Source organism: Triturus cristatus, chromosome 6 (genome assembly GCF_964204655.1).
Source record: "Triturus cristatus chromosome 6, aTriCri1.1, whole genome shotgun sequence".
Taxonomy (NCBI): Eukaryota; Metazoa; Chordata; class Amphibia; order Caudata; family Salamandridae; genus Triturus; species Triturus cristatus.
The window spans coordinates 1,862,067,339-1,862,093,499 of NC_140589.1; the positions used below are offsets into that span (position 1 = coordinate 1,862,067,339).

The 26,161-nt window shown below is 42.4% G+C and overlaps 1 protein-coding gene across 1 annotated transcript in view; it reads right to left on the reverse strand.

The window, feature by feature from the left end:
• Positions 1-26,161, reverse strand: part of LOC146822222 (uncharacterized) — a 563,188-nt gene that overhangs the window by 59,205 nt on the left and 477,822 nt on the right. Inside the window, exons 22-23 of the mRNA XM_085609987.1 lie at positions 8,290-8,439; positions 2,931-3,071 (exon numbers count right to left, since the gene is read on the reverse strand). Coding sequence (XP_085466113.1) covers positions 2,931-3,071; positions 8,290-8,439 — 291 coding nt within the window. The remainder of the gene's footprint in view (positions 1-2,930; positions 3,072-8,289; positions 8,440-26,161) is intronic.

Consider the following 26,161-nt stretch of genomic DNA (forward strand, 5'->3'; position numbering starts at 1 on the left):
GCTTCTTCTCGGGGGTAGGAAAAACCATGCCTGACCATCTGATTTCACCCGTAGTTTAGCGGGGAACAGCATGGAGTATTTGATGTTTTTATCCCCGAGGGCCTTTTTAACCTCCGTAAAACTACACTGTTGTGCCTGAACCTTGACGGTGAAGTCGGGGAAAAAAGTGATGTGCGCGTCCTCAATTTTCGTCGGGGGTCCAGCTCGTGCAGTTTGTAAGATCACGTCTCTGTCCCGAAAAATGTAAGACCCTTGCAATTATGGGCCTTGGAGGAGCACCAGGTTTGGGATGACTCCCGGGGACTCTATGGGCCCGATCGATGGAAAAGTAGCTGGAGAGACGCTTTGGCTGGAGTTTATTGAGCACCAAGTCTTCTACAAAGAGGTCAACTGTTGGCCCTTCCATTCGTTCCGGGCCTCCAAGAATACGGATGTTTTTCCATCTTGCCCTCCCTTCATAATCATCCAGAAGCTCACCCATTTTCTTTTGTTGGTCCTGGAGCTGGGCAACTTGTTGTTGAAGAGTCGAGGTATCGGACATAAGGGATGTTGTCTCGATTTCATCATCTTTGACTTTAGAGTCCATCTTCCTCAGATCTACACGTAGAAGAGTGACTTCTATGTTGACGGAGTCTATACGTGTTTCTAAGGATGTACTCACCCCGGCTATGGCCTCCATAACATCTTCCAGGGTGGGAGGTTTGGCCGGGGGATGGGGTTGTGAGGACTTAGGGTCTCCGTCAGATGCCATCACGTTATTCTCTCCCTGCTTGTTCCAGGCAAACTTTGCTAGTTGTTTCTGAACGTTAGATTTGAGTCATTTGTTAGTGGCCATCAGTAAACACTTAGAAGCAGTGTTGTGGAGAAACACACCTGTAATGGCCGCCGCCTGCATAGGGGAAGGAACCTTCCTCCACTGGCCTGTCAGTTTTCTAGGTCGATTTACTGGGCCAAAGAAAGGGAGGCCGCTTCTCTGGCAGGTCAATGCCCCCAAAATCCGGCACCCACACCGCTACTTTCGTGTATGACGGCCCTCACTGTCCCAACACCGAGGCCGCTCCGTGCACTCTGCCGCTGGCTCTTCTGTTACCAAAATGTTGGGGGGGCCCACTCTGCCCCGGCGGTGTGAGCTGCGATTGTGGGCCCACTGCAGTCGATCACAGTAAGGAAGCCTATGCCCTGGGGTCGGCCGTATATGGGTTGGGTTGATGCGCTCTCCTTCAAGTCTTTTTAGTGTGCACCTTCATAGAGGACTCCCCAGGCAACCATGTGTGTAAATGTTTGCTGCCTCCCCCCTCCTGGTCGCGTTGCACTTTTCCTAAGGGATCCGTATGCAAGCAGAGTTCGGGGGGGAGTGTTTACAAATTCACCACCCCACAAGGTAGGCTGCACGTCTGGGGCCACGCGTAGGTGAAAGCTGCCTCCCACGCCACTCGCTCTGCGTGGCCAGTCAGTGATCGCCGCTCTTCCAGCCCTCAAGCAGCACCTCCTCACTGCCGCATGATGGCTGCCGGGGGATTCGGACTCAAAAGAAGTTGCAGGATTCAGTGGCCCTGCAGGTAGGCCCGGAAGCTGGGGACCTCGATTGGGCCATTACCCCGATCCGAGCACCGCCTCAGTCGCAGTGCTCCCCTTCACGTTTCACCACCGCTCCCGATCGCCTCTACTTTCACTTCGCCTCACGGGGGCCTCCAGTGAGTGTCTCGGGCGCCCGCTGCTGAGGAATCCTGCTGTCGGGACCCAGTAATGGGGGTCCGTGGGTTTCACTCGGGGTTAGGCTCCTCGCATCCTCCCGGCCGCCATCTTGGGTCTCTCGGAGCTTGATGGTGCGGGCATTTGCCCCGGCTCTCAGAGGGGTTATTTGGCCTCACAGGCCATTCCGCTGTGCCAGACTGGGTTAGGGAGAAATCTCCGGTGCCTTGGGGAAGTCTCAGAAGCGTAAGACGGATATTAGTGACGGATAATGCGGCGAGGGTTACGGAGCCACTTCAGCAAGCGTGCATTCCCTCCGGCTGCTAGCCACGTCTCCTCACTAGCCATGTAGGTGGTCAGAGACATGCCTTCTACTTTTGCTGCTTGTGCAGCAGCCTGGGAAAATGCTGCAGCACAAGTCGCAGTAATAAAAGGTATGTTTTTAAATATCCATGCACCGTGTGTCAGGCACCATGTTTCCTACAGTGGTGCCTGCACAAGTACCGCCTTCATTGTAGGGAATAGTATTCTACTGCTGCCCCAACAGGCTCCTTGAACCTGTCAGAGGCAGTGGTCTTTGCCATGCCCGCTGTGCTCCATCCACCAGTATCTTAATCCAGCGGTCGGACCATTGCCCTAGATGTCCAGCAGACTGCTGCCAACAGCCTGATGTTGGTGGTCCGCTTGACATCCTAATGAGGTCCATAATGAGGGATGAAAACATGTGGAGGTAGTCTTTTACTCTCTGACTACCTCTGAGGTTCCACAAGCTGGAAGCAGAGCCCTTACACCTTGCTACACACACCGAATATTGGGATGGCATTGAGACTGTTCAGTAAAATATATTTCATAGGTATCACACAGTGATGTAGATAATATTAATTAGGCCCTATCCCAGGGCATTCACAGACTGAAACATTAAGATATTCTATACCTAAATGCCTCTGCAATACACTACATCCTTAGACTGAAATCAAACTTACTTCTGCTGCTTTTAGACACTACCAAGGGAGTGTGCCTATGCACAAACTACATCTGGAGTTGAGTTGAAGAGAAGCAGGCATAGTGCTTGCTACCACCCAGATGTTCCTTAACCCTTCCTACAGTGAACACATTAAGATGAGGTCAGACATGATTTCTTGGCTGTTTCTTTCACATGAGCTCTTAGTAATTCAGTCTGCCCATGCTAGCTTCTGAAGTTAGATCGTAGTCATCTCCAGCACTGGCAAGACCCTTACCTGGTACAGCTTCTAAACATTTATTACCGCAGTGTTCGCAGCATTTCTTGTTCAGTGGGCAGTCACGGTCATCCTGGCACTCTGGGTCAGCCAAAGGAGGCTTGCACTTGGCCACAGCAGAAGGACACATGCCAGGCTTGACTGTGAAAGTATAAACGGCAACCATCAATACTGTAATTCTGAGTTCTAAAGCTACCAACTGCCCTATATACAAAGGTGTGCTCCATAGCAAAATAAGTGGCCTTGGGGAAGCCACAGTATTTTCCTATATATCAGCATTGGCTTCTATAAACCTCACTGAGTAGTTTAAACAAACGAGGCCTAAACAAGCTTTAAGATGCTTAAGAACTAAACAAGAATACAAATAACATTACTTCAATGACATGTTAAAATAAAAGATGAAATGCATAAAATGATCAAATACATACTTTAGTTCAGTAAAATTCAAACACTCCCATTTGGGCATACCCTTTAACAACCATAATACTTCATATCTGATAAACTATACATGGTGCTGTTACCAAACAAGTTGTTTGCCAAGATCAATGAACTGTAGAGTTGCGGATTACTGTTTAATAAAACTAGTTTTTAGAAAATGGTAATCCTGGGTGGACAACCTAATGGCAACAACGTTTCTGATTGAATCAGCCCTAATGACAGACATGCCCTGCCATTACGATTGCTTTGTAGATTACTAACAAATGTTTTATTGTGAAGGTCCCAATCTATTGTGCAGTAAACATAAGTGCTTTGCGTTAAAAAATAGTTACTGACTGTAGATCATTGGCACAAGTTGCAGCTGGGAATACACTAACGAGGATATGTACAAGGAAGTGTCAGAGCGCAGTGTTAACCTCCTTGGCTTAACGCAGCACTCTGCCACTTCTGAAACGCAAGGCTGCACCATATTTACAGGAATGTGGTGCAGCCTCGCGTTTTGCCCTGCGATGGTGCTAGGTTTAGCAACTTCGCACCAAGGCAGGCACCCTTGCACCATAGTGCAAGGGTGTCTGCCTGCAGGGGAGCATTGTTTATGTGTAGGAATGTGTCCCTTCCTGCACATTAACAATCCTAAAATGCCATTCTGTCACTTTCATGTGTGTCGCTTCATGCAGCACACAAGAAAGTGACAGAATGGCATGTTTTAAAGGTTTGTTTATGTACATGAAGGGACACCTCTCTGTACATAAACAAACCATGGCATTTTGCTTTTTCCATGTGTGCTGCACCAGGCAGCACACATGGAAAAACCAAAAACGTGGAGAAATAATGCATTTTTCCTCGTTTCGCCAACGTAACACCATTTTTTCCATGGTCTTAATTTTGGCACTGCCTCCTATGTACGTCAACCTTGTACATAGGGGGCAGCATCAAAATGAATGGGTGTCGCGGTGAAAGTGGCTTGATGCTGCCTTGTACATAAGGCACAGCCCCTATCGCCACTACAAAGTCAGTAAAAATAACGTTGTGGTGGCGATAGGGGCTTGTACATATATGTTCTTAAGTTCACAAAGATTTCTGCTCTGCTCTTTTGCTATTCCATGGCAAAAATTCAGGAATATTTTACTTTGTGCAGGCAGTTGTCTCTTGCTTAATATTAACAGCAGCTCGGTGGTTTCCACATTGCTTAATATTAACAGGAGAACCTATTGTTTAGAACTCTATTGAGTGGTGTGTCCTTCTGCATTATCTTTCCCTTCACCAACACCAATATAGAGGCTTTAGTGGGCATGGTCCAAGGTGCTCCAGCAGGCACAAACCTTGTTCCGCATATGTGTTGACAACGTTCACAAAAGAAAGAGAAATGCACGTTGTACTGCATGCACACCAGTATCTATCTGACTGTGTCTTTCTTTTATGTTCCAGTCATTATGTGAATCAACAGCACAAGTCCTTGCCCCTGGTCTAACACAACTGCCATGTTGATTCCCTTCTTCACTGTCATGATGTGCCTTCATAACCCTGTGAAGCTGTACATCCCTTCCCTCCTGGAATGCATTCTCCTTGCCACTCTGTAAAACAGTGACCCTCGCAATGTCATCCAGTAGTTTAATTCCATTAGTAAGATGCTGCTCTGGTGGTGTGTGCCCATTGGGTAGACCAACATGTTTCGCCATGTAGAGAGGAGTGTTGATGGATCAAGAATAGAAGGACTTTGCCAAGGAGAGAGGAGATTTGTAGGATCAGCCCCACAGGCAGGACTTCTTGCCAAGGAGGAAGTTTTGATGGATCAGCCTGTGCATCCACCTCACCTTTGTTAGAGTTTGGGGGTCAGTTCAACTCAGATTGGTGCATTGTCTTTTGAATTCAGAAATGTTTTAGTGCGGCCAATATGCAGTCTCCACTTTCCAGATTGTATTGTTTGCATGACACACACCACCAGCTCTTTTTCTATTGCAAAACACATCCTAAAAGTTTTTTTTTATATTTACATGTTTCTGCCAGCATCACCCTTAACGTTCTCTCAACTTCTGCTCTTGAGATGCAAACATTTCTCAAGAAGAGACCAGGAACAGGTGCATTTACAAGGTGTTTGATCTTGCAAGAGAGCCCCTATAAATCTTCGGTCACCATAAATAAAATCTGTATTTGGTGTCAGACCACTGAAAGCTGATCCTAAAAACTTGCACCAAGAATCATTCCAACTGCACTTAAGGAATCCTGCTTAGTGTACTCGGAAAGAATCATGGGACGAGATTCAGAAATATTTTGTGATGGCGGTGCATTTTTTTGTGGTGCAGCCCCAATGCAAATTCCATGCTGGGATTTACAAACACCACCCATATCAAGATTTGGCAGGCTCTGCGTGGGATTTTAAACCAATAAGTAACACAAGAAATCACAAAGCCTGCCTTGTATTACTTTGCGTCAAGGATACATTACATAAATAGAGCATGTCCATTCCTGTTGATCCACCCATGTATTTTAATGCTGACCCATATTTTCTGAGGTCAGTAAACATAGGTTTGCACCAAAATGGGGTACCTACCTGAGGCTGGAGTAATGAGGAGACAAATCCTTATTTCTACTTGTAACTTTCACTTTGCATGAGTTTTGCATTCTGCAACTATTGTCAATGGATGTAAGCCGTGTTTTAGATGCATGCATGTGTACCATGTTATAAGACCCTACACACCTAATTTTTATGCTGCTTGATGGAATGTTCAACTGCATAATTGAGTGTCAGTTGCCTTCTACTTTGGCAGAATAGACTTGTCAGTGCCCCAAAACGGGGTTTTCTGCTTAGCTAATAATCAAATAGTTCAAACACCCTGAACAGTCTATTGTGGCTCACTACTATGCTCATGAAGTATAGGCCATTCGAAGAGGAGGGAAAAACCTCTGTAATGACTGTATTTTAGGTGCAGTTTGAACCAAAATGTTCCTTTTTTTAAACAAACAAGCCCTCCTTGAAAACACGCAGTGGATTCTTCCACCAATTAGCCTTACTCTAGTCTGTGGAGTGCACATGCTGGCGACAATAGAATGTGTTTAGTAGACCGAGCACTGACCTTTCTGGAAGGATAGGAGGAAATATTTTCGGTGTTTTCAAGTTTACTGAGTTGAGACAATGTGTCTGCTTTTCCATTCTCTGCTCCTAGCTGGAACATGATACCTAAATCCTATTCATTAAAAGTAAAACACAACTTAGTTGTCTAGCATATGGTACTTTTTGCTAAGTGCAGGAACTCAAAGTTCCATTAATCATTGTAAATAGTCATAGTAAGTCATGCACCTAGGAGGTAGTTTCTCAATTATATAAAGGCTGTTTTAATGTCCAACAATTCCCTTTCAACCATGTTCTAAATCTATTTTCCCTAGGTTCTTATCACCTTCAAATGCAGTAATGAACTATATATTTCAAGTGGATTGAATCTGTTCTTAGCCACATAACCACAGAATTGAATGAGATGTATGCACTGGACATTGTATTTCTCCATATCAGTGTATATGATATGGTATCAGCTGGTATGATTGATTGACGTAAACCATCCCAAGAGGGATTTGATACCACCCAGTTTTTACAGATTTCCCATCTGGCCAAGTGGATCAAATAAAAAATAAGTTTCCTTGTAGGTAGAAAGGTAGTATTCTACCCGACATCTATTCCAAACAATATTAAGAATCAAATTGTTTCTTGAAGACAGCAGGCTTGACATTAGAATAGAGTGCTTATAGATACTCACCATAGGTTTTTAAACTCTGACATCTCTATGCACCCCTTCTATTACTGATATGGCTTTTTTCGATTGCATCTTTTGGTTTGGTCAGTTTCCTGCATCATATGGTTACTTACATTTTTAGCATTGCAGTCTCTTGTATCCGTTCTGTGAATTCCAAATGTTCTTCGTCATCAGATACTTGAGTAGCCTACCACGGGGCCATCTTGAGATATTTAAACCTGGAGATAGTTCCTTTAGTGACCTCCAAAATATGTGTGCTAGTGCTTGTTCCTTAATGTTTGTTTCTGGAACACTTTTCACTTCGATGCAGATGTCATGTCTAACATAGCACGCCTAATCTCTGGTTTAATCTATTGCACAGTCCCTTATTGAAAGGATCTAACACAATAGTGTGTTTTCTGACTTCGTGTGTGTTGTATTCTAGTTTGATACCTTTGTAACTAATCAAAAGATTTCAATAAATATATAAATACATTTAAAATTGCACGACTTGCATCTTCGCCAGCTAGCTACCAGTGGTAAGGCCCTGAACTGCACGGAAAAAGCTGGAGTAGGATTACAATATATGGAAAAGTGCCAGTCAAAGATTAAAAGAATAGATCAGCAAAATCAGAATAAATGTAATTTATTTATAGATATAACTCGTCAAAGGTGTGAGTAGCCTGAAAAGGTCTTACTGTAACATGCCTTTAAAGAAAATTGTGTCATCATCAGGATGAGCTACATTAATAAAGTAACAAAAAAGAACCTGCAGGGCTAAATGGATATTTGCCTCTAAACAGTTCAACAACAGAGATGAGTTAAGTAAATTCTGTTCCTTTTAAATGAGGCCCCCTTGAGATCTGGAAGGGGGGCTTGAATCTTAAACACCTCTCTGTTGTTGAATCTTGAATACCTAGCAGAGCCAGACTGGCCGTAGCGGGCACCGGGCGTTTCCTCGGTAGGCCGCCAGGGTGGGGGCCAGTTTTGGGCCCCTGGGGGGCCTTTTCTGTTAAAATATCGCCGAAACCGGCCCTAACAAACAGCTCGGTCGCAAAACCCCAGGGGGGTCTGCCAAGCAGTTTGCCAGGGGCGGTTTTGATTCCCTGATACCTAGTGTGGGGACTTTGTAAATAGAAGTAGGACAAACAGCCTTTGAAAGTGATTCCAAATAGGATAAAAGGGTGAACACTTACCTGACAGGGCTTTGACACATTGCACCCCGCAGCCAAATAAGCAGCACTTCTCATGTGCCTCGCAGTCCGTGTCACTGCTGCACTGTGGTGGGGGGAGATAGCTGCACTTTTTCTCTTTTTCTGGATCAACCGGGCAAAATCCTGGGTTCTCTGCAACACAAATAGAGGCACGTGGAGAATAAAAAAAAAAATTGACTTTAAACATCTGCGGCAAGTCCAGGGCGTTAGGACTTGGTCTAAGAAATATATAAAATGTGTGTGTGTATATCTATATATATTTCCACATGTAATTTATGTGTGGGGTGCTGGAGCTCCACCCTCCTTAATAAATCCCCACGCAGCTCCGGGGACCGCCACCTCCCCGGGGCACTATCAAAATATATATGCAAGTGGGCACGATGGGTCCGTGCACGCCCCGGGGATTACCAACTCCATGGGCAAGTCATATTAAATGATTACGGCCTCCCTCAAAGTCCTGTGGACTCCGCAGGCTGAAATAAAAGAATGTAGGGGTCTAGCACAAATCCCTGGGGACCACCAACTACCCGGAGCAAAGATTTACGATGGAGGGGGCACAGCCCCCTCATGGAGCCTTTTATAGGGCTATGGGGAACGCCATCCCCGAGGGATGGCTCCTGCAATGTCACTAACTGCCCACCCCCGGGACATAGCTTTTTGCTGTGGCCTGGCAAGAGCTTTAACAGATCTTGACAAGGCACAGCAAACACTCTGATTCCAGCAAGCAAGAGCGGAGAAATGAGCTCACTTGCTGGAAGTGGAGCATTTGCCTGTTTCCCTGTCCTCTGTCAAGCAAGCAGGAAAACAGGCAAAATGCTTTCAGACACAGGGAGCTAAAAGCATTCCCGGGTCCTGCAGGAAGCGGGGGGACGTTAGGTACTGGGAGGCCCTGAGACTCCCCTGCTGTCCCAATGCAAACTGTGCTACCTGTCGGCCACTAATTAGTGAAGTCTCTTGAGATGTCATCAGTGATGTCCCTCGCCATGTCATGAGTGATGTAATACGTGAGGTCATAAGCGATGCATTGTAGGGCATAAGTTATAATTAGGTCAGGGAACTATAAATGCTAAATTCCTATGGTTTTGTATGAGTGAAATGTGAGTCTAACAATAACGTCACTGTGACCTTTGTTTTTTTCAGTGAATTTCTTTGGTTTTTATAATTCTACTTCCTAACTATATCATCTCTGCAACCTCTGTTTTATTCTGTGATATATATATATATCATCGTTCATTACTTGTTTATTTTGATTAGCATCAGCAATCATAAAAATACAGTAAATGCATCACTAAATTTATGATCATAGCATAGAAATCGGCAAAATTAAATATCATACATAAGCAAGTTACACCCGTACTAAAAATCTAGATAAATAGCAACATATTTCAATATTATCTAAAAATTGTAAATATAAAAGAGCTGATTTTGCTTGTGAAAATTCAAAGGCACAAGTAATGGACGAATACATTTATGTTGCAGGTCGGCCCATTTAGGGCAAATTAAAACAATGTGCGAAGTGTCTAGTGCAGAGGACTTATCACATGTACAAGAGGGGAGTCTGATGGCTTGTGCCATCCTGCTAATAATTGAGGGAACATTTTCAGACAAAAGTATGTTGAAAACCATCTGTGCATAACCGGCACCATTTTTACCATAGATTTCACCAGAACATAATGTGTATAGCAATGTTTATGCTGTAAACCTAAGGTTCGAATTTCCTTAGTATGTACCTAAATGCTCTCATAACCCCTTTATATCGGATTAAGAAATCAGCTCTGGAGAATTTTAAAAGATGTGGTTTACCCAAATTTGTCAGTGTCGCTTTTATGTAACTTAACCAAGGTATGCGCATGCTATGTTCCATCTGGAGACAATCTTTCAGAATCAATCTGTTAAATTCCAACTCATTTTTGACCATATCGAAAGCCATAAAAGTATAGGACCCAAATGTATGTAATCATCAGTAAAGCCTGCACCTATCTCATCATGTACTATTTGTAAAATATTTTCAGCCGCTTGAATAGTAACAGAAGACTTAAAGCCCCAAATCTCGGCTCGAAAAGATACAGTTGGAACATACTTTACATTATAAAGGTGGAATACAGACTTTATTTGGCTATAGTGTATATGCCTAGAGAAGACATCAATACTGAAAATGACCCAATTAAAAGATCGGATGTGTGCTTTCAATAAGGGATCTCAGGACAATTATTCATCCAGCAAGATGCCTAAGTAGCATAATTTATCAACCTTTCCTATAAAATGATCCCTTATTGGGTAGTTTTTAGTTTTAGCATTTCTAGGTCCCATTATCATAGTGTATGATTTAGAATATTGATTTCTTAGGCGCAGACTTTCCATAAAATCGGCACAATAAAAGTTGTAGGCCATCAGGAGATAAGAACAGAATCATCTGAGACCATTCTGTGTCATACCTTTATTATATTCCCTTAAAAACTTATCTAATTGATTAATGTATAAAATAAAATGCATCTATCTAGATATATATATATACATATTATCTACTGGCGGTCGCCAGTAGATAGTTATAGTTAGGACCTATTTTCCATAGGAAATCCGCAACATTCTATTCCCAATAAGTCTGGCGCCGGTTGACGAATCTTCGTGAAATTTTCCAAACTTTTGGCCAGCTCCGCTCCGCTCCTACCCTGAAAGTTTTGTGATGATTCGTCAAGTGGGGGACGAGAAAAAAGGGGGGTCCCAAAATGCGTTTTCCCCATGCAATTTCCCATAGGATATGTTGTCGCAGCTACAGCCGGAACCGCTGAACGGAATTACTCCAAATTTGGCAAAGAAGTAGTCCTCAGTTCAGACTCGTGCCTTTTGCATAAATGGTGTGAATCCGTTCAGTAGTTCCTGAGAAAATTAGAGTTAAAAGTACATATATAGCTATGGCCGTAGAAGCGAGGCTGAAGAAGCAAGGGGAATAAGTGTGTAAAACATATAAAGGGGGCAGAGTGGAAATACTCTGACCCTGTAGAGGTGCTTAGGGGGTCCCAGAAGGACCCCCTGGGGCCCCCTTTTCCTAAAAAAAAGAAACGGCGAAATGCGCGCACGGTGCGCGCATCCTATCGCGTTTGGTGCACGGATCCTCTTGCGTTGGGTGCGCGGATCCAAGGAAAAAAAATTGAAAAAAGACAAGAAATCATTGGTTGTATGACAACTTTCTACACTGAAAGTTAGGGTGTATATTTCGGTTTTTTAAAGGCATGGTTCTTATTAGTTAACAAAAACTGATTGTAAGGAACATTATATATGATAAGCTGATATGTTGAAAAGTCATGCACACTTGCTGTCTTGTTTAGCAACATTGTGTGCTGAACTTGTGACCTGTGTGCTCAGTGCAGTGTTCCATGACCTGTTTCTATGGTAACAGGCAGAAGGCAGATTGGGGGAAGGGTTGAAATGTATTTCATTTGGAAAGGGTTGAAATGTTTAACCAATAGAAATGTGTGTTTGCTTTTGAATTTATGTGTGAAGGATTGTGATTTGATGTTTACATGTATATGTGTGGAAAATGAAAGGGAAACTTTTCCATTCTTTGTTTTTGCTGAGAGGTGCACAGTGCAGAGATTCTGTAAAAGAAAATCTGGTGTGTGACTGATATACTTCTTAATCTACAAAACAACTTGAAAGGTGAGTTATTTAATTGTGAGGGGATGTATGTAGACTATTTTGATTTTAATCAGACTAATGTATTTCTCCTGCTAAAGTGTAGGGAGTACTTTTTTTCTCTACAATCTTATTGACAGTGTGTGTGCATGTAGAAACCATTCTGTGATAAGCATTTGTGTTTTTCATGTGTTTGCAGACAAATAACTGTGCTGTTTTTATATTTTGGTAGAATTAGAAACCAGTCATTGTTTATGAATTTGTGAAATGAGTTATGTTTCTATATTAAAATGTAGTACTCCTTCTAGATGAAGAAATGCGTTTTGGTACAGTGCAAGGGATAGTGTTCTTTGTCTAGAATCACACAGTGAGTATGTGTGCATTTGGGAACCACTGTGAGAGAAGCATTTGGTAACATCGTGTATTTGCTGACAGATAACTGTTTTAAAACCTGTCATGTTGTCAAGTTTTAGTAGCATTAGAAGCCAGTCTTTGCTTATGCATTGATAAAATAAGTCATGCTTTGACACTAATGTGCTGTACTTTAATATGTAGATTGTGTGTAGTCTACTTACCCCTTGCACAGTTGAGAATGAGTTTTGGTAAGCTGCTAGGGATAGTGTTGCTTGTCTAGAATCACACTGTGAGTCTGTGTGCATTTGGGAACCACTGTGAGAGAAGTATGTGGTAACATTGTGTATTTGCTGACAGATAACTGTTTTAAAACCTGTCTTGTTGTCAAGTTTTAGTAGCATTAGAAGGCAGTTTTTGCTTATGCTTTGATTAAATGAGTCAGGGTTTGATAGAAAAGTGCAGTCCTGAAATATGTAGATTGTGTGCAGTTCCCTTACCACTTCCACTGTAGTGAATGAGTTTTGGTAAACTCCTAGGGATAGTGGTGCTTGTCTAGAATCACACTGTGAGTTAGTGTGCATCTGGGAACCACTGTGAGAGAAGCATTTGGTAACATCGTGTATTTTCTGACAGATAACTTTTTTAAAACCTGTCATGTTGTCAAGTTTTAGTAGCATTAGAAGCCAGTCTTTGCTTATGCGTTGATTAAATTAGTTAGGCTTTGACACAAAAGTGCAGTCCTGAAATATGTAGATTGTGTGCAGTTCCCTTACCACTTCCACAGTGGTGAATGATTTTTGGTAAACTCGTAGGTATAGTGGTTGTTGTCTAGAATTACACTGTGAGTCTGTGTGCATTTGGGAACCACTGTGAGAGAAGCATTTGGTAACATCGTGTATTTGGTGACAGATAACTCTTTTAAAACCTGTCATGTTGTCAAGTTTTAGTAGCATTAGAAGCCAGTCTTTGCTTATGCATTGATAAAATGATTAATGCTTTGACACTAATGTGCTGTACTTTAATATGTAGATAGTGTGTAGTCTCCTTACCCCTTGCACAGTAGTGAATGAGTTTTGGTAAGCTGCTAGGGATAGTGTTGCTTGTCTAGAATCACACTGTGAGTCTGTGTGCATTTGGGAATCACTGTGAGAGAAGCATTTGGTAACATTGTGTATTTTCTGACAGATAATTGTTTTAAAACCTGCCTTGTTGTCAAGTTTTAGTAGCATTAGAAGCCAGTTATTGCTTATGCTTTTATTAAATGAGTCAGGCTTTGACACAATAGTGCAGTCCTGTAATATTTAGATTGTGTGCAGTTCCCTTATCACTTCCACAGTAGTGAATGATTTTTGGTAAACTCCTAGGTATAGTGGTTGTTGTCTAGAATCACACTGTGAGTCTGTGTGCATTTGGGAACCACTGTGAGAGAAGCATTTGGTAACATTGTGTATTTTCTGGCAGATAACTCTTTTAAAACCTATCATGTTGTCAAGTTTTAGTAGCATTAGAAGCCAGTCTTTTCTTATGCGTTGATTAAATGAGTCATGCTTTGACACTAATGTGCTGTACTTAAATATGTAGATTGTGTGCATTACCCTTACCTCTTAGACTAGTGAATGAGTTTTGGTAAACTGCTAGGGATAGTGTTGCTTGTCTAAAATCACACTGTGAGTCTATGTACATTTGGGTAAGGTTTGTGATAGAAGCATTTGGTAACATGGTGTATTTGCTGACAGATAAATGTTTTAAAATCGGTCATGTTGTCAAGTTTTAGTAGCTTTAGAAGCTATTCTTTGCTTATGCATTGATAAAATGAGTCAGGTTTGGCACTAAAGTGCAGTACCATGTACTATTCTCTTCACTGTGCCAGAATTGAAAATTTTAAAGTTTTACCCAGGCACTGTCCTAGCAGTAGTCTGATGATTTAGTCAGTTTCCAAGTACTCATGTTGTGAGCCATACATTACCACATAGACTGCGTCAAATGTCTATGCAGTATGCATTCAGTCTTCTAACATACTATACACTTGTCTTTCACATCTTCAATTCCCTAGTCAGTATCCATACAGTCTAACAAACATCCTGTCACTCCCTTTGCACTCCTCTAGTGACCCATTCAGTACCAAGTACTAATCCATTCACTGTGTCAAAAGCCAACCACTTATAAATTTACCCAGGCACTCTCTTTGCTGTACTCTAATCATTCCGTCAGTTACCAAGTACTCATGCAGTGAGCCAGGCCTTAGCACATAGACTGCTTCAAATGCCTATTCACTATGCACGCAGGCCTCTAACCACCTACACAGTTGTCTTTCACACCTTCAATTCCCCAGTCAGTATTCATACACTTCTAGCAAACACCCTGTCACTCACCCAGTGTGTCTCCTTATAGTACTGTAATCATTCAGTCAGTTAGCATGTAGTCTTTTAGTGAGGTAGGCTTTAGGGCATGAACTGCTTCAAAGTAGTATGCACTATGCATGTAGTGTTTTAACCATCATCACACTTGTGGTTCAGGGCTATAGTTTCTTAGTCAGTTTTTATATAAAATGTGTTTGTACAGTAATGGAATAGGATACATTTGAAAGTTATTAATATACATTTATTTGTGATTCTTTTTTACAGATACAGAGCAGGAGTGTTTCTCATCTGTTTGCACTCTTCTCGTGCAAGATTGTTTGGATGAAGGGTCCTTCGGTGTTTCATCATACTTGCCGTGCCGTACGAGTATTTCTTGTTAGGATCCCCCTGCAACAGAACTCTTTTGCAAATCTTGCACGTGACCAAGGTGGCATTGATCTTTGTTTGCCCCTCGTGAAAAGTAAAACATTTCCACACCACTGAAGGAAAACGTTGTGGGCGTGGTGCGTCCTCCAAAAATTCATCCTTAGATTCAGTGAATATTTTAAAGCGACAACATTTACAGTTTTTGTAAGTTAAACTTATAACATTTTGTTAGCTGTAAGCATTTTATATATCTGTGATTTGTATCTTGTGGTATTTTGTTGAGAATAGCATGTTGTTGTTTTTTTAACAATCTTTTTGAGTGTTTGTTTTTTGGCCCGCTGTTAAGTGATGAGTACGATTGAAATCGCTATTTTTAGTGAAATTTAATATATTCTGAGAACAGCAAAAAAGGCAAACAAATTACTTCGTGGAAATTATGCTGTGTTGTAAATAATGTATTATTACATGTTATAATTTTTTTTTCCTTTTCTTTCACAGATCCAAATTTAAAAATAAGCAATTTATATGAATTTAGATTGCAATGAAAATATGAAAAAAATGTATACCATTTTTTATTGCTATTACTGTAAAGGTAAGTTTAACTAAGTCTCAATATGCAGAATGAGGAGGTCTGCAAGAAGCTACAAAGTTGAAACACGTTTCTAAAAACACTCTGTTTATACTTATGTAGTTTTGAAATCTGACCATAATCAGATATCATGTGACCTGCAAAAAAAGAGATTTGAGGGGTTCATAATATTTCCCATTGTAGCTATTGAAGAACCGCAATTATTTAAATCATTCTTCTTTGAACATCTTTGCAGACAAAACTCTGTGCTTACCTTCTATCATTCGCAAGGAATTTTTAAACTGGAAATATGTCACTTTTTGTAACATAGTTATTGCGCAAGACACTCTTTCATATTTACAAAGAGAGGAAAAGGCACTCTGTGCACTTTTTATACTCCATGTAAATACAACCTCATTATGCACACCAGTTTGCGTTGAAAGGGTGTTCTATAAGTGTTGTTGTGCATGATTGCACTGAATACTCATAGAACAAGACAAATGTCTAGATTTGTCAGAAATCATAAATCTCAATTTGTGTGTGAATGCTGCACCATTCTAAAATTGGTGTAGGAAAGCACAACAAGGAGAATTGTTTTCATTTCTCCACATTTTTACATCTTCAATGCATGCTAAAATGCTCAGCAAACATTGAAGGAGAAAAATGCCTTTACTGATTGTTTTTGTTCAGGAAGGTGTGGCTTCCTGCACAAAAACAAACAGCACATGACACAGATATCCTTGCACTATGGTGCAAGGGTGCCTGTGTCACCACATGGCTGCAGTTTAAGCAGCCGTGCAGAGAGAAGCATAGATTTGCAACATATTTATGTACATATGTTGCATCCCTGTGCTTCGGAACTACTACAGCTCACTGTAGTTAATGAGGTTACTGTGTGATGCTGCAGCACTTCCTTATAGCTCTGCACTCATACATTCACCATATGCTACTAATGCATTCGTTCAGTCAATTACGTACTACACATACATTCATCTAAACTTTCACAGACAAACAAATATAGCTCTTTTTTTAAACCAGGAAAGTTAGTTCTTAGAAGAACTTTTTTTCTTCTTTATTGTTTTTTAATTTTTTTGCACTCTTTGGAACAATTTTGTTATTTTTTTGTTTTTTTCAAAAGGAAAAAAAGACAACAGGAGGAACAAAACAGTCAACTTCTGCAAAAAAATAAAATAAACACAAATGTAGCACTTGTGGTTTTGCTGCACTCAGCAGATTAGTTCAATTGACTGCTTGCCGTAACATAGTAATTTGTTGCATTTAATGCAACTAATTTTTAGTTTTCCAAATTCTGGACGTATGTCCGGGTGAGTGCTCGATGGTGATGCTGCAGAAGTGCTTGCCACTGCTGGCTGAGGCTGCTGTCGGAGTCTTCTGCATTCCTGCTTGGCCAGGTTCACGGGATGCAGAGTCTTCAGGTGTTTTAACATACTCGCAGTCCCACAAGAGTATTTTTTTGATGGATCACCTCTGGAAAGCACTCTTTACCATATTTTACATGTCACTTTAGTTGAATAAGTTTTATTTTGTCCTTCTGGGAAGGTAAAACATTTCCACACCACAGAGGTGTATCTTTCTGTGCATGGAGGTTCCACAACAAATTCCTCATCGGACGAATGGTCTGATTCTGATGGTGGCTGCTGTGCAGAAGCCATTGTCTTCAGAAAAATTGCAGCTGTGGAAATCTTCCCCCAAAAGTTTCTTCGAGTTCTAAGGTGTGAGATGTTCCTCCAAAGAAGCTCAAAGAAGAATGATTGAAATGGGCGGGGTCTTTCAATAGTTAGAATAGGAAGTGTAATGAACCAATCAAATCTCTTTTTTTGCAGGTCACATGGGATACGCGCACCCTGCGCTAACGCATCACGCACCCAGTGCGCATCCGCGAAATTCAATAAAAAAGAAATATAGGATTAGATGTACAAATATATTACTTTTAAGACTAGTTTAGAGTTTGTCTTCAATTAATATTCACATGAAATACATATATATATGTTTTTTTAAATGTTAAATATTTCGCCGGATCCGCACACCCATCGCGTCATACACGCATATGACGCATCGCGGAAGCGCGCATGTGTCGCGTTACGTACATCGTACGTGTCGCGTATAGGCTTGGAGTCGCGTACCGGTCGCATTGCAAACACGTACCCAACGCATACCGTGCGCGGATGCTTCCGCGTAGGGATCGAGAACGTTGCGTATATGGTGCGCGAATCCCCGAAAAATGGAAAAAAAAATAAAACATACAATTTTGAAAATATAGTTTAAAAATAGTTTTAAAAACATAAAAAAATATTTTTAAAAACCCAATAAAAACAAATATTTTTTAATTTTTAAAAGAATTAATTGAAAAAATAAGTTAAAAAAATGGTGATAGAATAGTATTTCAAAAAAACATAATTAATGAAATTGACACACTGAAATTGAAAAATATAGAAATCCAATGAAAATCATTAAAACATGATATCTTTAGAGATAAGTTATAGATAGGAATTAGCATTTACAAAACCTTTGAAATTCACTGAAAAAACTATAGGTTTCATGCACGTGATAGTTAGGAATTGGCATTTAAAAAACCTTTGAAATTCACTGAAAAAAACCACAGGTTTCAGGTGCGTTATAGTTAGGTTTTGGCATTTAAAAAACGTTAGAAATTTACTGAAAAAACCATAGGTTTTAGGGGCGTTATAGTTAGCTGGACATTTCCCTCGTACAAAACCCTAGAAATTCCCCCGTTATAGTTAGTTCAGCTAACTATAACTCGCGACCCCGCAATGCACTGCTGATTACGTCACATATTACATCACTCATGACATGGTCAGTGACATCACTGATGATATCACTGATGACATCTCAAATGACATCACTGATGACATCACTGATGACGTCATCCAGTGAGTGTGTGTTTCTGTAAATTTTAAATATGTTTAATATATATATAGGGAAAAACCTATGGAAGAATGAGTGGGTGTATAAGTGTGTGAATGGATGATTTAGCAGGTGCGTGACTGACTCAATAAGTGAGTCATTAAACGTATTTTACTGCAGACTAGTGAGTAAACTGTGTGAATGTCTGTATCATGTCACTGACCATGTCATGAGTGATGTAATATGTGACGTCATCAGCAGTGCATTGCGGGAGCGCGAGTTATAGTTAGCTGAACTAACTATAACGGGGGAATTTCTAGGGTTTTGTACGAGGGAAATGTCCAGCTAACTATAACGCCCCTAAATCCTATGTTTTTTTCAGTGAATTTCTAAGGTTTTTTAAATGCCAAAACCTAACTATAACGCCCCTGATACCTATGGTTTTTTCAGTGATTATATATATTTATATATATATATATATATATTATCTACTGGCGGTCGCCAGTAGATAGTTATAGTTAGGATCGTGTTTCCATAGGAAATCCGCAACATTCTATTTGAAATAACTTTGGCGCCGATTGACGAATCCTCGCGAATTTTCAAAATAGGTGGGGCGCTCCGCTCCGCTCCTTCCCTGAAAGTCTCGGGGGGATTTGTCAAGCGGGGGCTGAGAAAAAGGGGGGTCCCAAAACGCGTTTTCCCCATGCATTTTTCCATAGGACATTTAGTCCAAGCTACAGCCCGAAAGGCTGAACAGAATTACTTGAAATTTGGTCCTCAGGTCAGGGATGTGCCTTTTGCAGGTCTGGTGTAAATCTGTTCAGTATTTCCTGAGAAAATAGCATTTAAAAGCATATATATATCTATAAGCGCGCACCTTGCGCGTACGGTAAACTTACCGTACGCGCACGCTGCCGTGCGCGAGCGCGATTCTGATTGGTTGTTAGATCTTAGTAAACATTCGAATCGGACGAAACCAGGAAGTGTCGGCCGCCATTTTGTCTCTCGCAGTCTGAGGGGTTGAAAAACAAAGGTGGAGAACGTGAAAAGGGGGCAGGGTGGACAATTCCTGACCCCCTAACCCTTGCCAGAAGGACCCCCAAGGGCCAAATTTTCTTTAAATTTTTTTTCGCGCAGTGCACGTAGCGTGCGCGTACGGTAGAAACGGAAAAATTCCGAGAAATGCGTAACGTGGGAATTCTAATTCCTAACTATAACGTGTGTGAAACCTATGGTTTTTTCAGTGAATATATATATATATATATATATTTTCACTGAAAAAACCATAGGTTTCACGCATGTTATAGTTAGCTGGACATTTCACTCATGAAAAACCAATGAAATTCTGAAAAAACCATAGGTTTTAGGGGCGTTATAGTTAGCTGGACATTTCCCTCGTACAAAACCCTAGAAATTCCCCCGTTATAGTTAGTTCAGCTAACTATAACTCGCGCGCCCTCAATGCACTGCTGATGACGTCACCTATTACATCACTCATGACATGGTCAGTGACATCACTCATGACATCACTGATGACATCTGAAATGACATCACTGATGACATCATCCAGTGAATGTGTGTTTTTCTGAAAATTAAATATGTTTTATATATGTATATCTCAAGGTCGATGGAAGAATAAATGGGTATATAAGTGTCTAAATGGATGATTTGTTTTTGAAAAATTGATTGTGTAACTGACAGGTTACAGGCCGGAATTTTCCATGAGGAAACGCACCTCTATATTAGTGAAAGTCTGAGGCAGTTACATGTTCAGTCCGTAGGCGGCATCTAGCCGTTAGCAGTAAAGCTACTACTTATTCCAGGGAAGACAGACGCCATCTTGAAGGCGGAGAAGAACCGAGAGACAGATGCTCTCCTAGCAGAATAGCCAGAGAGGAGAGAGTAGCCGATAAGGAAGAGGTCCCAGTGACTCGGAGAAGGGTGATTCCAGGCGAGCCGAGGCACAGACGAGAAGGGAACCTAGATGACCACTGAGTGCAGGCTACATACTACTAAGGTGATGTCGACCCTTTCTTATTAGAGTGTACAACTTAATCTTTCACTTTTCTTTGCAGGTTATGTGTTATATTGTAATGTTATGTGATTGCGTATGTAATGAGTAATAAAGTACCCAGTTTGTAGTGAACCATCATGTGCTGCGTGTTCTTGTATGAGAGGGTAGCCTATTCTTCTAGTCAGCTGCGGCTACATGAACAGATGTTAACCCTGATCAGGTAAGTGGTAACTGAATAAGGGAAAGAGGAGCCCCTCGAACCTGAGAACAGGCTATGCTCGAACTGGCAATCCTTGTGTGATCTGATGAATAGTGAGACTGATTCCCTTTTTGTATGTTATGGTGATCATAGGATGAACTGTCGTATGAGCCTGCCGTCTAGGTAGAGAGGTCTGGATTCGTATAGGATCGCGAGGCCGCCACTTGTGATACTGTCGTATGGGCAGAGAGGTCTGGATTCGTAGGGGATCGCGAGGCCGCCACTTGTGCTGAGACTGCCGTCTGGGTAGAGAGGTCTGGATTCGTAGGGGATCGCGAGGCCGCCACTTGTGATACTGTCGTATGGGCAGAGAGGTCTGGATTCGTAGGGGATCGCGAGGCCGCCACTTGTGCTGAGACTGCCGTCTGGGTAGAGAGGTCTGGATTCGTATGGGATCGCGAGGCCGCCACTTGTGATACTGTCGTATGGGCAGAGAGGTCTGGATCCGTATGGGATCGCGAGGCCGCCGATTGTGCTGAGACTGCCGTCTAGGTAGAGAGGTCTGGATTCGTATAGGATCGCGAGGCCGCCACTTGTGAGACTGCCGTCTGGGTAGAGAGGTCTGGATTCGTAGGGGATCGCGAGGCCGCCACTTGTGATACTGTCGTATGGGCAGAGAGGTCTGGATTCGTATAGGATCGCGAGGCCGCCACTTGTGAGACTGCCGTCTGGGTAGAGAGGTCTGGATCCGTATGGGATCGCGAGGCCGCCGATTATAAGAGGTCTTGGTATGTATAGTAGGAATTCCCTGTCCTTAGGTGGTAGATATATGTGGTTGCACTATTGTAAATAGGCCCTAGGGAGGGGGTAGCGTTCTGTCTGGGTTAGTGAGGCTCTGATGAGCGGGTTCTATCTGATCCAAAAACCCAAGCAGAACATTTGGCGTCACGAACCGTTTACGAAACCTGTGTGCGTTTTGGTTGTATCGTGTTTGCTTTCGGCGCGTGCGTGGTTTCGTTTGTATATTATTTCTATATAATTGTGAGTGTAGTTTTTGCTCTTTCTTCTTTATTCTTTCTCTTTTTCTCTTTTTCTTTCTTTTCCGAAATGTTTTCTAGAAAGTCGAAATCTACTTTTAAGTTGCCCGTTGATATTCCCAGCTGGGATTCAACGCCTTATGAAGCCTTAGCCCGTGAGTGGGCTGATTCTACTGGTTTGAGTGAGAATTGGAATTCTTTTTTGGAGCTGGCGGAGCCGGCTAATGTGAATACTTGTTTACAGAAGGCGCCGGTATCTAAGGGTGATGAGCTTCCCATTTTGGGGCGCAGAGGTTGGATTGTTCTGTCTGCGTACAGGATTCTGCATGAGAGGTTGTTGAAGTTGCAGAAATCGCATAAGGATGTGGAAGCGAACTTTGTTGAGATTCAGAATGCTCATACTTTGTTGCGGTGTCAAAATAAGTTGCTTGCTGACAAACTTGAGACGTACCAAACTATTGCCGAGAGGGCGGCTGTGCGAATTGCTCGTTATAAATACAAAAATCGGCGTGGTCGGGTTTCAAAGCGAAAGGTGCGTCTGGTCGTGGCGAAAGCCGGACTGGATTGGAATCCTGATGAATGGGATGGTAATATCTGGAACTCGAGTGATTCTCCTTCCTCGGGTGAGGAGTCTGCCAAGCGCGAGTCCTCTCGCTCCGGCCGTGATTGTAAGTCTGCTTCTTGCGCCTCTGATGGTGCACCCCATGATTGCGCTCGTCCTTCAAGTGGGGTCGATGCTTCTTACACTGATTGTTCCTCTATGTGTACTGGTCGAGCTCCTTGTGATGCTCGTCCCGCGGTCTCGGTGCATCCAGTTTTTCGGCAGAAGTTGCAGCAGGCTCCCGGTGCTCCGAATGGTATTGCTTTAGACTCTTTGGAGGATTTTACTCAACAAGAAATTAGTGATATTTTGCAGCGGTTTCGGCAGCGAGCTGGTGAGACCTTACTCACATGGATGGTGCGCCTTTATGAACTGGGCGCTGCTGGCATTATGTTGGATGCTGGCGATTGTTTGAAGTTTTGTTCCTTGAGTTCGGATTCTACTGTACAGGATAATTTTCGTAACTTTAATGTTGGTGGTCAAATTTCTTTGCTTCAATTGGCGACTGAGGGTTGTAATCAAAAATATCCTACTGAGTCTGACTGGCCTGTGAATGACAAACCGTGGTATACTTTGCGCGATGCTGCGCAACGTCTCAAAGAGGAGGTGATGAAAACGGCAATTTTTCTAAATACTGCTGACAGGTTGCTTGATGGTTTCTTGACATCTTCTGTGCGGAATCGTATTATTCGTTCTTCCCCTGTTGCTTATAAGCAGGTCATGATGACTTTATTGATTAATCAGACTGGTAACATGTTATCTGTGGTGCTGGAATCGGTACGCCAACTCGGTGAGTTGGGTGAGTGGTTTAAACCTGAACGGCAATCCCGGCCTGACACTCGTACTCCTGGTGACAATAAACTTACTAGACGTGATATGTTTTTTGGTCTTATGGCCGATGGTGTGCGGAAGGAGGACATTGATGGTGAGACTACTTCTCGTTTGTGGGAAATGTTTTGCAAGCGTGGCTTGGATCGAAAGGAGGGTGCCCGGCGTGTTCGGACAACTGAGTGTGATCGTGGTTTTTCTGACGGTAGCGGTGATGACGACCGCCGTGGGCGCTCTGATCGTCGTGATGATCGCCGTTATGTACGTGATTTGTCCCCCCGTCATGAGAGAGGCAGGGAGAGAGAGGGGGAAAGAGAGAGGGGGAGAGATGATTATGTTAACAGCAGACGTAGAGATGATAGGGATCAATCCCCTGAGTTGAGAAGGAGAGAGGATCGACACAGATTGGCCGATCGAAACCCGCAGTACAATGCAGAGAACAGGAATCCATTTCGTAATGGAGATGGATATGAACAGGAGGTATCGATACCTGGGAAACGTGAGAGTCTTTATCCTGATTTATCCTGGTACACAGAACGCAGTAAAGATGACTAGGAAATAGGTCAAGCTCCAGGACACAGATGGGCTCACAGAGATAATAGACCCTATGTAGATATTGATATTTATTGGAGACATCGTAATGTCCAAAGGGCCCGAGCATTGGTAGATACAGGAGCGGAGGCCACTCTTATTCATGGAAAATCAAAGAAGTTTAAAGGTCAGCCTTTTACAATTACCGGATTAGGTGGAAAGGAAACTCCCGCAGTTCAAACTTTACTTGAAATGAGAATAGGTAGAATTCCTAGAAAAGAATACTCTGTATTAGTGGTACCACTCTTAGAATTCATAATTGGAATTGATATTTTGAAAGGAATGACTTTGCACTTAGATGATGGATGTTACCAATTTGGAACTAAACATTATATATCGTCCAGGCCTGTACGGGTTGGTTGTTTAAGAATGCCCCCCATAAAAGTTCCCCAGGCGACAAAAGTGGTTCGTCAGAAGCAGTATCGTATTCCAGGTGGTCATGAAGAGATTAGTACTACTATTCAGGAGTTGGTGGATGCAGGAGTTATAACACCAGTTACTTCTGCTTGGAATAATCCTGTTTGGCCTGTACGTAAGAGTGATAATTCTTGGCGCATGACTGTTGATTATCGAGAATTGAATAGACACACACCCTCTTTGACTGTTGCAGTACCGGATGTGATTACCCTAATTGAAAGAATCCAAAAACATCCAGGTACATGGTATGCGTCCATTGATATTGCTAATGCTTTCTTTTCGATTCCGATTGCCCCTGAGTGTCAGGAACAATTCAGTTTTACGTGGAACGGGCGTCAGATGACGTTTAGAAGTCTTCCCCAGGGCTATGTGCATAGTCCTACGATATGTCACCGGCTGGTGGCAGAGCATTTGGCTGAGGTACCGGTTCATCCGCGAATTCAGATATGTCACTATATTGATGATATTTTGATCCAAGGTGAAACACAAGAGGAAGTTCAGACCCAATTGGACAGAGTCATTGAGTGCCTGCGTGAGAAAGGTTGGGAAATCAACCCGGATAAATTACAAGGTCCGTCCCAGGCTGTGAAATTTTTGGGTATTAATTGGCATGAGGGGCACCGAGAAGTGATCCCTCAGGTTAAACAGAAAATTCTTGATTTTGCAGTTCCGAGGAACAGGAAAGAAGCCCAAAGCTTCATTGGTTTGTTTGGTTTTTGGCCCCAGCATATTCCTCATTTGAGTCAAATATTGGCCCCTTTGTACCGTGTCACTCGTAAAAAGAATGCATTTGAATGGGATAAACCACAGCAAGATGCGTTCAGTCTGGCAAAAGAAGCAATTCAGCATGCTCTGGATTTATGGCCTGTATGTGATGGTGATGTGGATTTGAATGTGTCTGTACAAGACCTTTATGCGAATTGGAGTTTGTGGCAGAAACAAGGCAAGAGTAGAGTACCGTTAGGTTTCTGGACCAAAAAGTTACCTGATGCTGGTGAGCGTTATACACCTTTTGAGAAACAGTTACTTGCGTGTTATTGGGCTCTGGTGGATACCGAGCAATTAACTTTGGGACATAATATAGTTTTGCGACCTGAAATTCCTATCATGCAGTGGGTTATGAGTTCGCCGAAAACTCACCGAATTGGACACGCTCAAGAGGCGAGTGTGATTAAATGGAAATGGTATATACAAGACAGGGCACGTGTGGGACAAAAAGGAGTTGCATCTTTGCATGAGCAGGTGGCACGGGCGCCATCAACTGAGACTGAGAGTGAATGTTCCGTACCTTTAGTACAGGAGTCTCCTGTTCAGTGGGGTAGACCTTTTGATGATTTGTCCGCAGAGGACAGAAACCATGTCTGGTTTACGGATGGTTCAGCAAGGTTCATAGGGACGAAACGGCATTGGAAGGCGGTGTCCTATAATCCGATCACACAAAAATTGCTGAGTACAACTGGTGAGGGTAAGAGCAGTCAATTTGCTGAACTCTATGCTGTTTATCAAGTTCTGAAACAAGAGTTACCTGGCACATGTCATATTTTCACCGATTCTTGGTCTACTGCCAATGGACTGGCAGTTTGGTTACCGACTTGGCATTCCCATAGTTGGAAAATCCATTCAAAAGAACTGTGGGGAAAAGAATTATGGCAGGAGATTTGGGAAATGCTCCCACAGAGTACTGTTACAATCTTCCATGTGGATGCTCATACCCCGATAGACTCTCTTGACAAATTCTTTCATAATATTGCAGATGAGAAATCTAAAATTGCTGAGGCAGTGGTGGACAGGCAAGATTCTGATATTGCGGGATTGGCGAAATGGGCCCACCAGAAAGCAGGACACTTTGGAGAGAAAGCCACTAGCAGGTGGGCTGCTGATCGAGGAATTTATATTCCCCTAGATTTAATTAAAAATGTTATTCTACATTGTCCCATTTGTCAGCATATCAGGCAGCGCAAAGTGCCCCAAATTGTTAAAGGTCATTTACATCGCGGGAA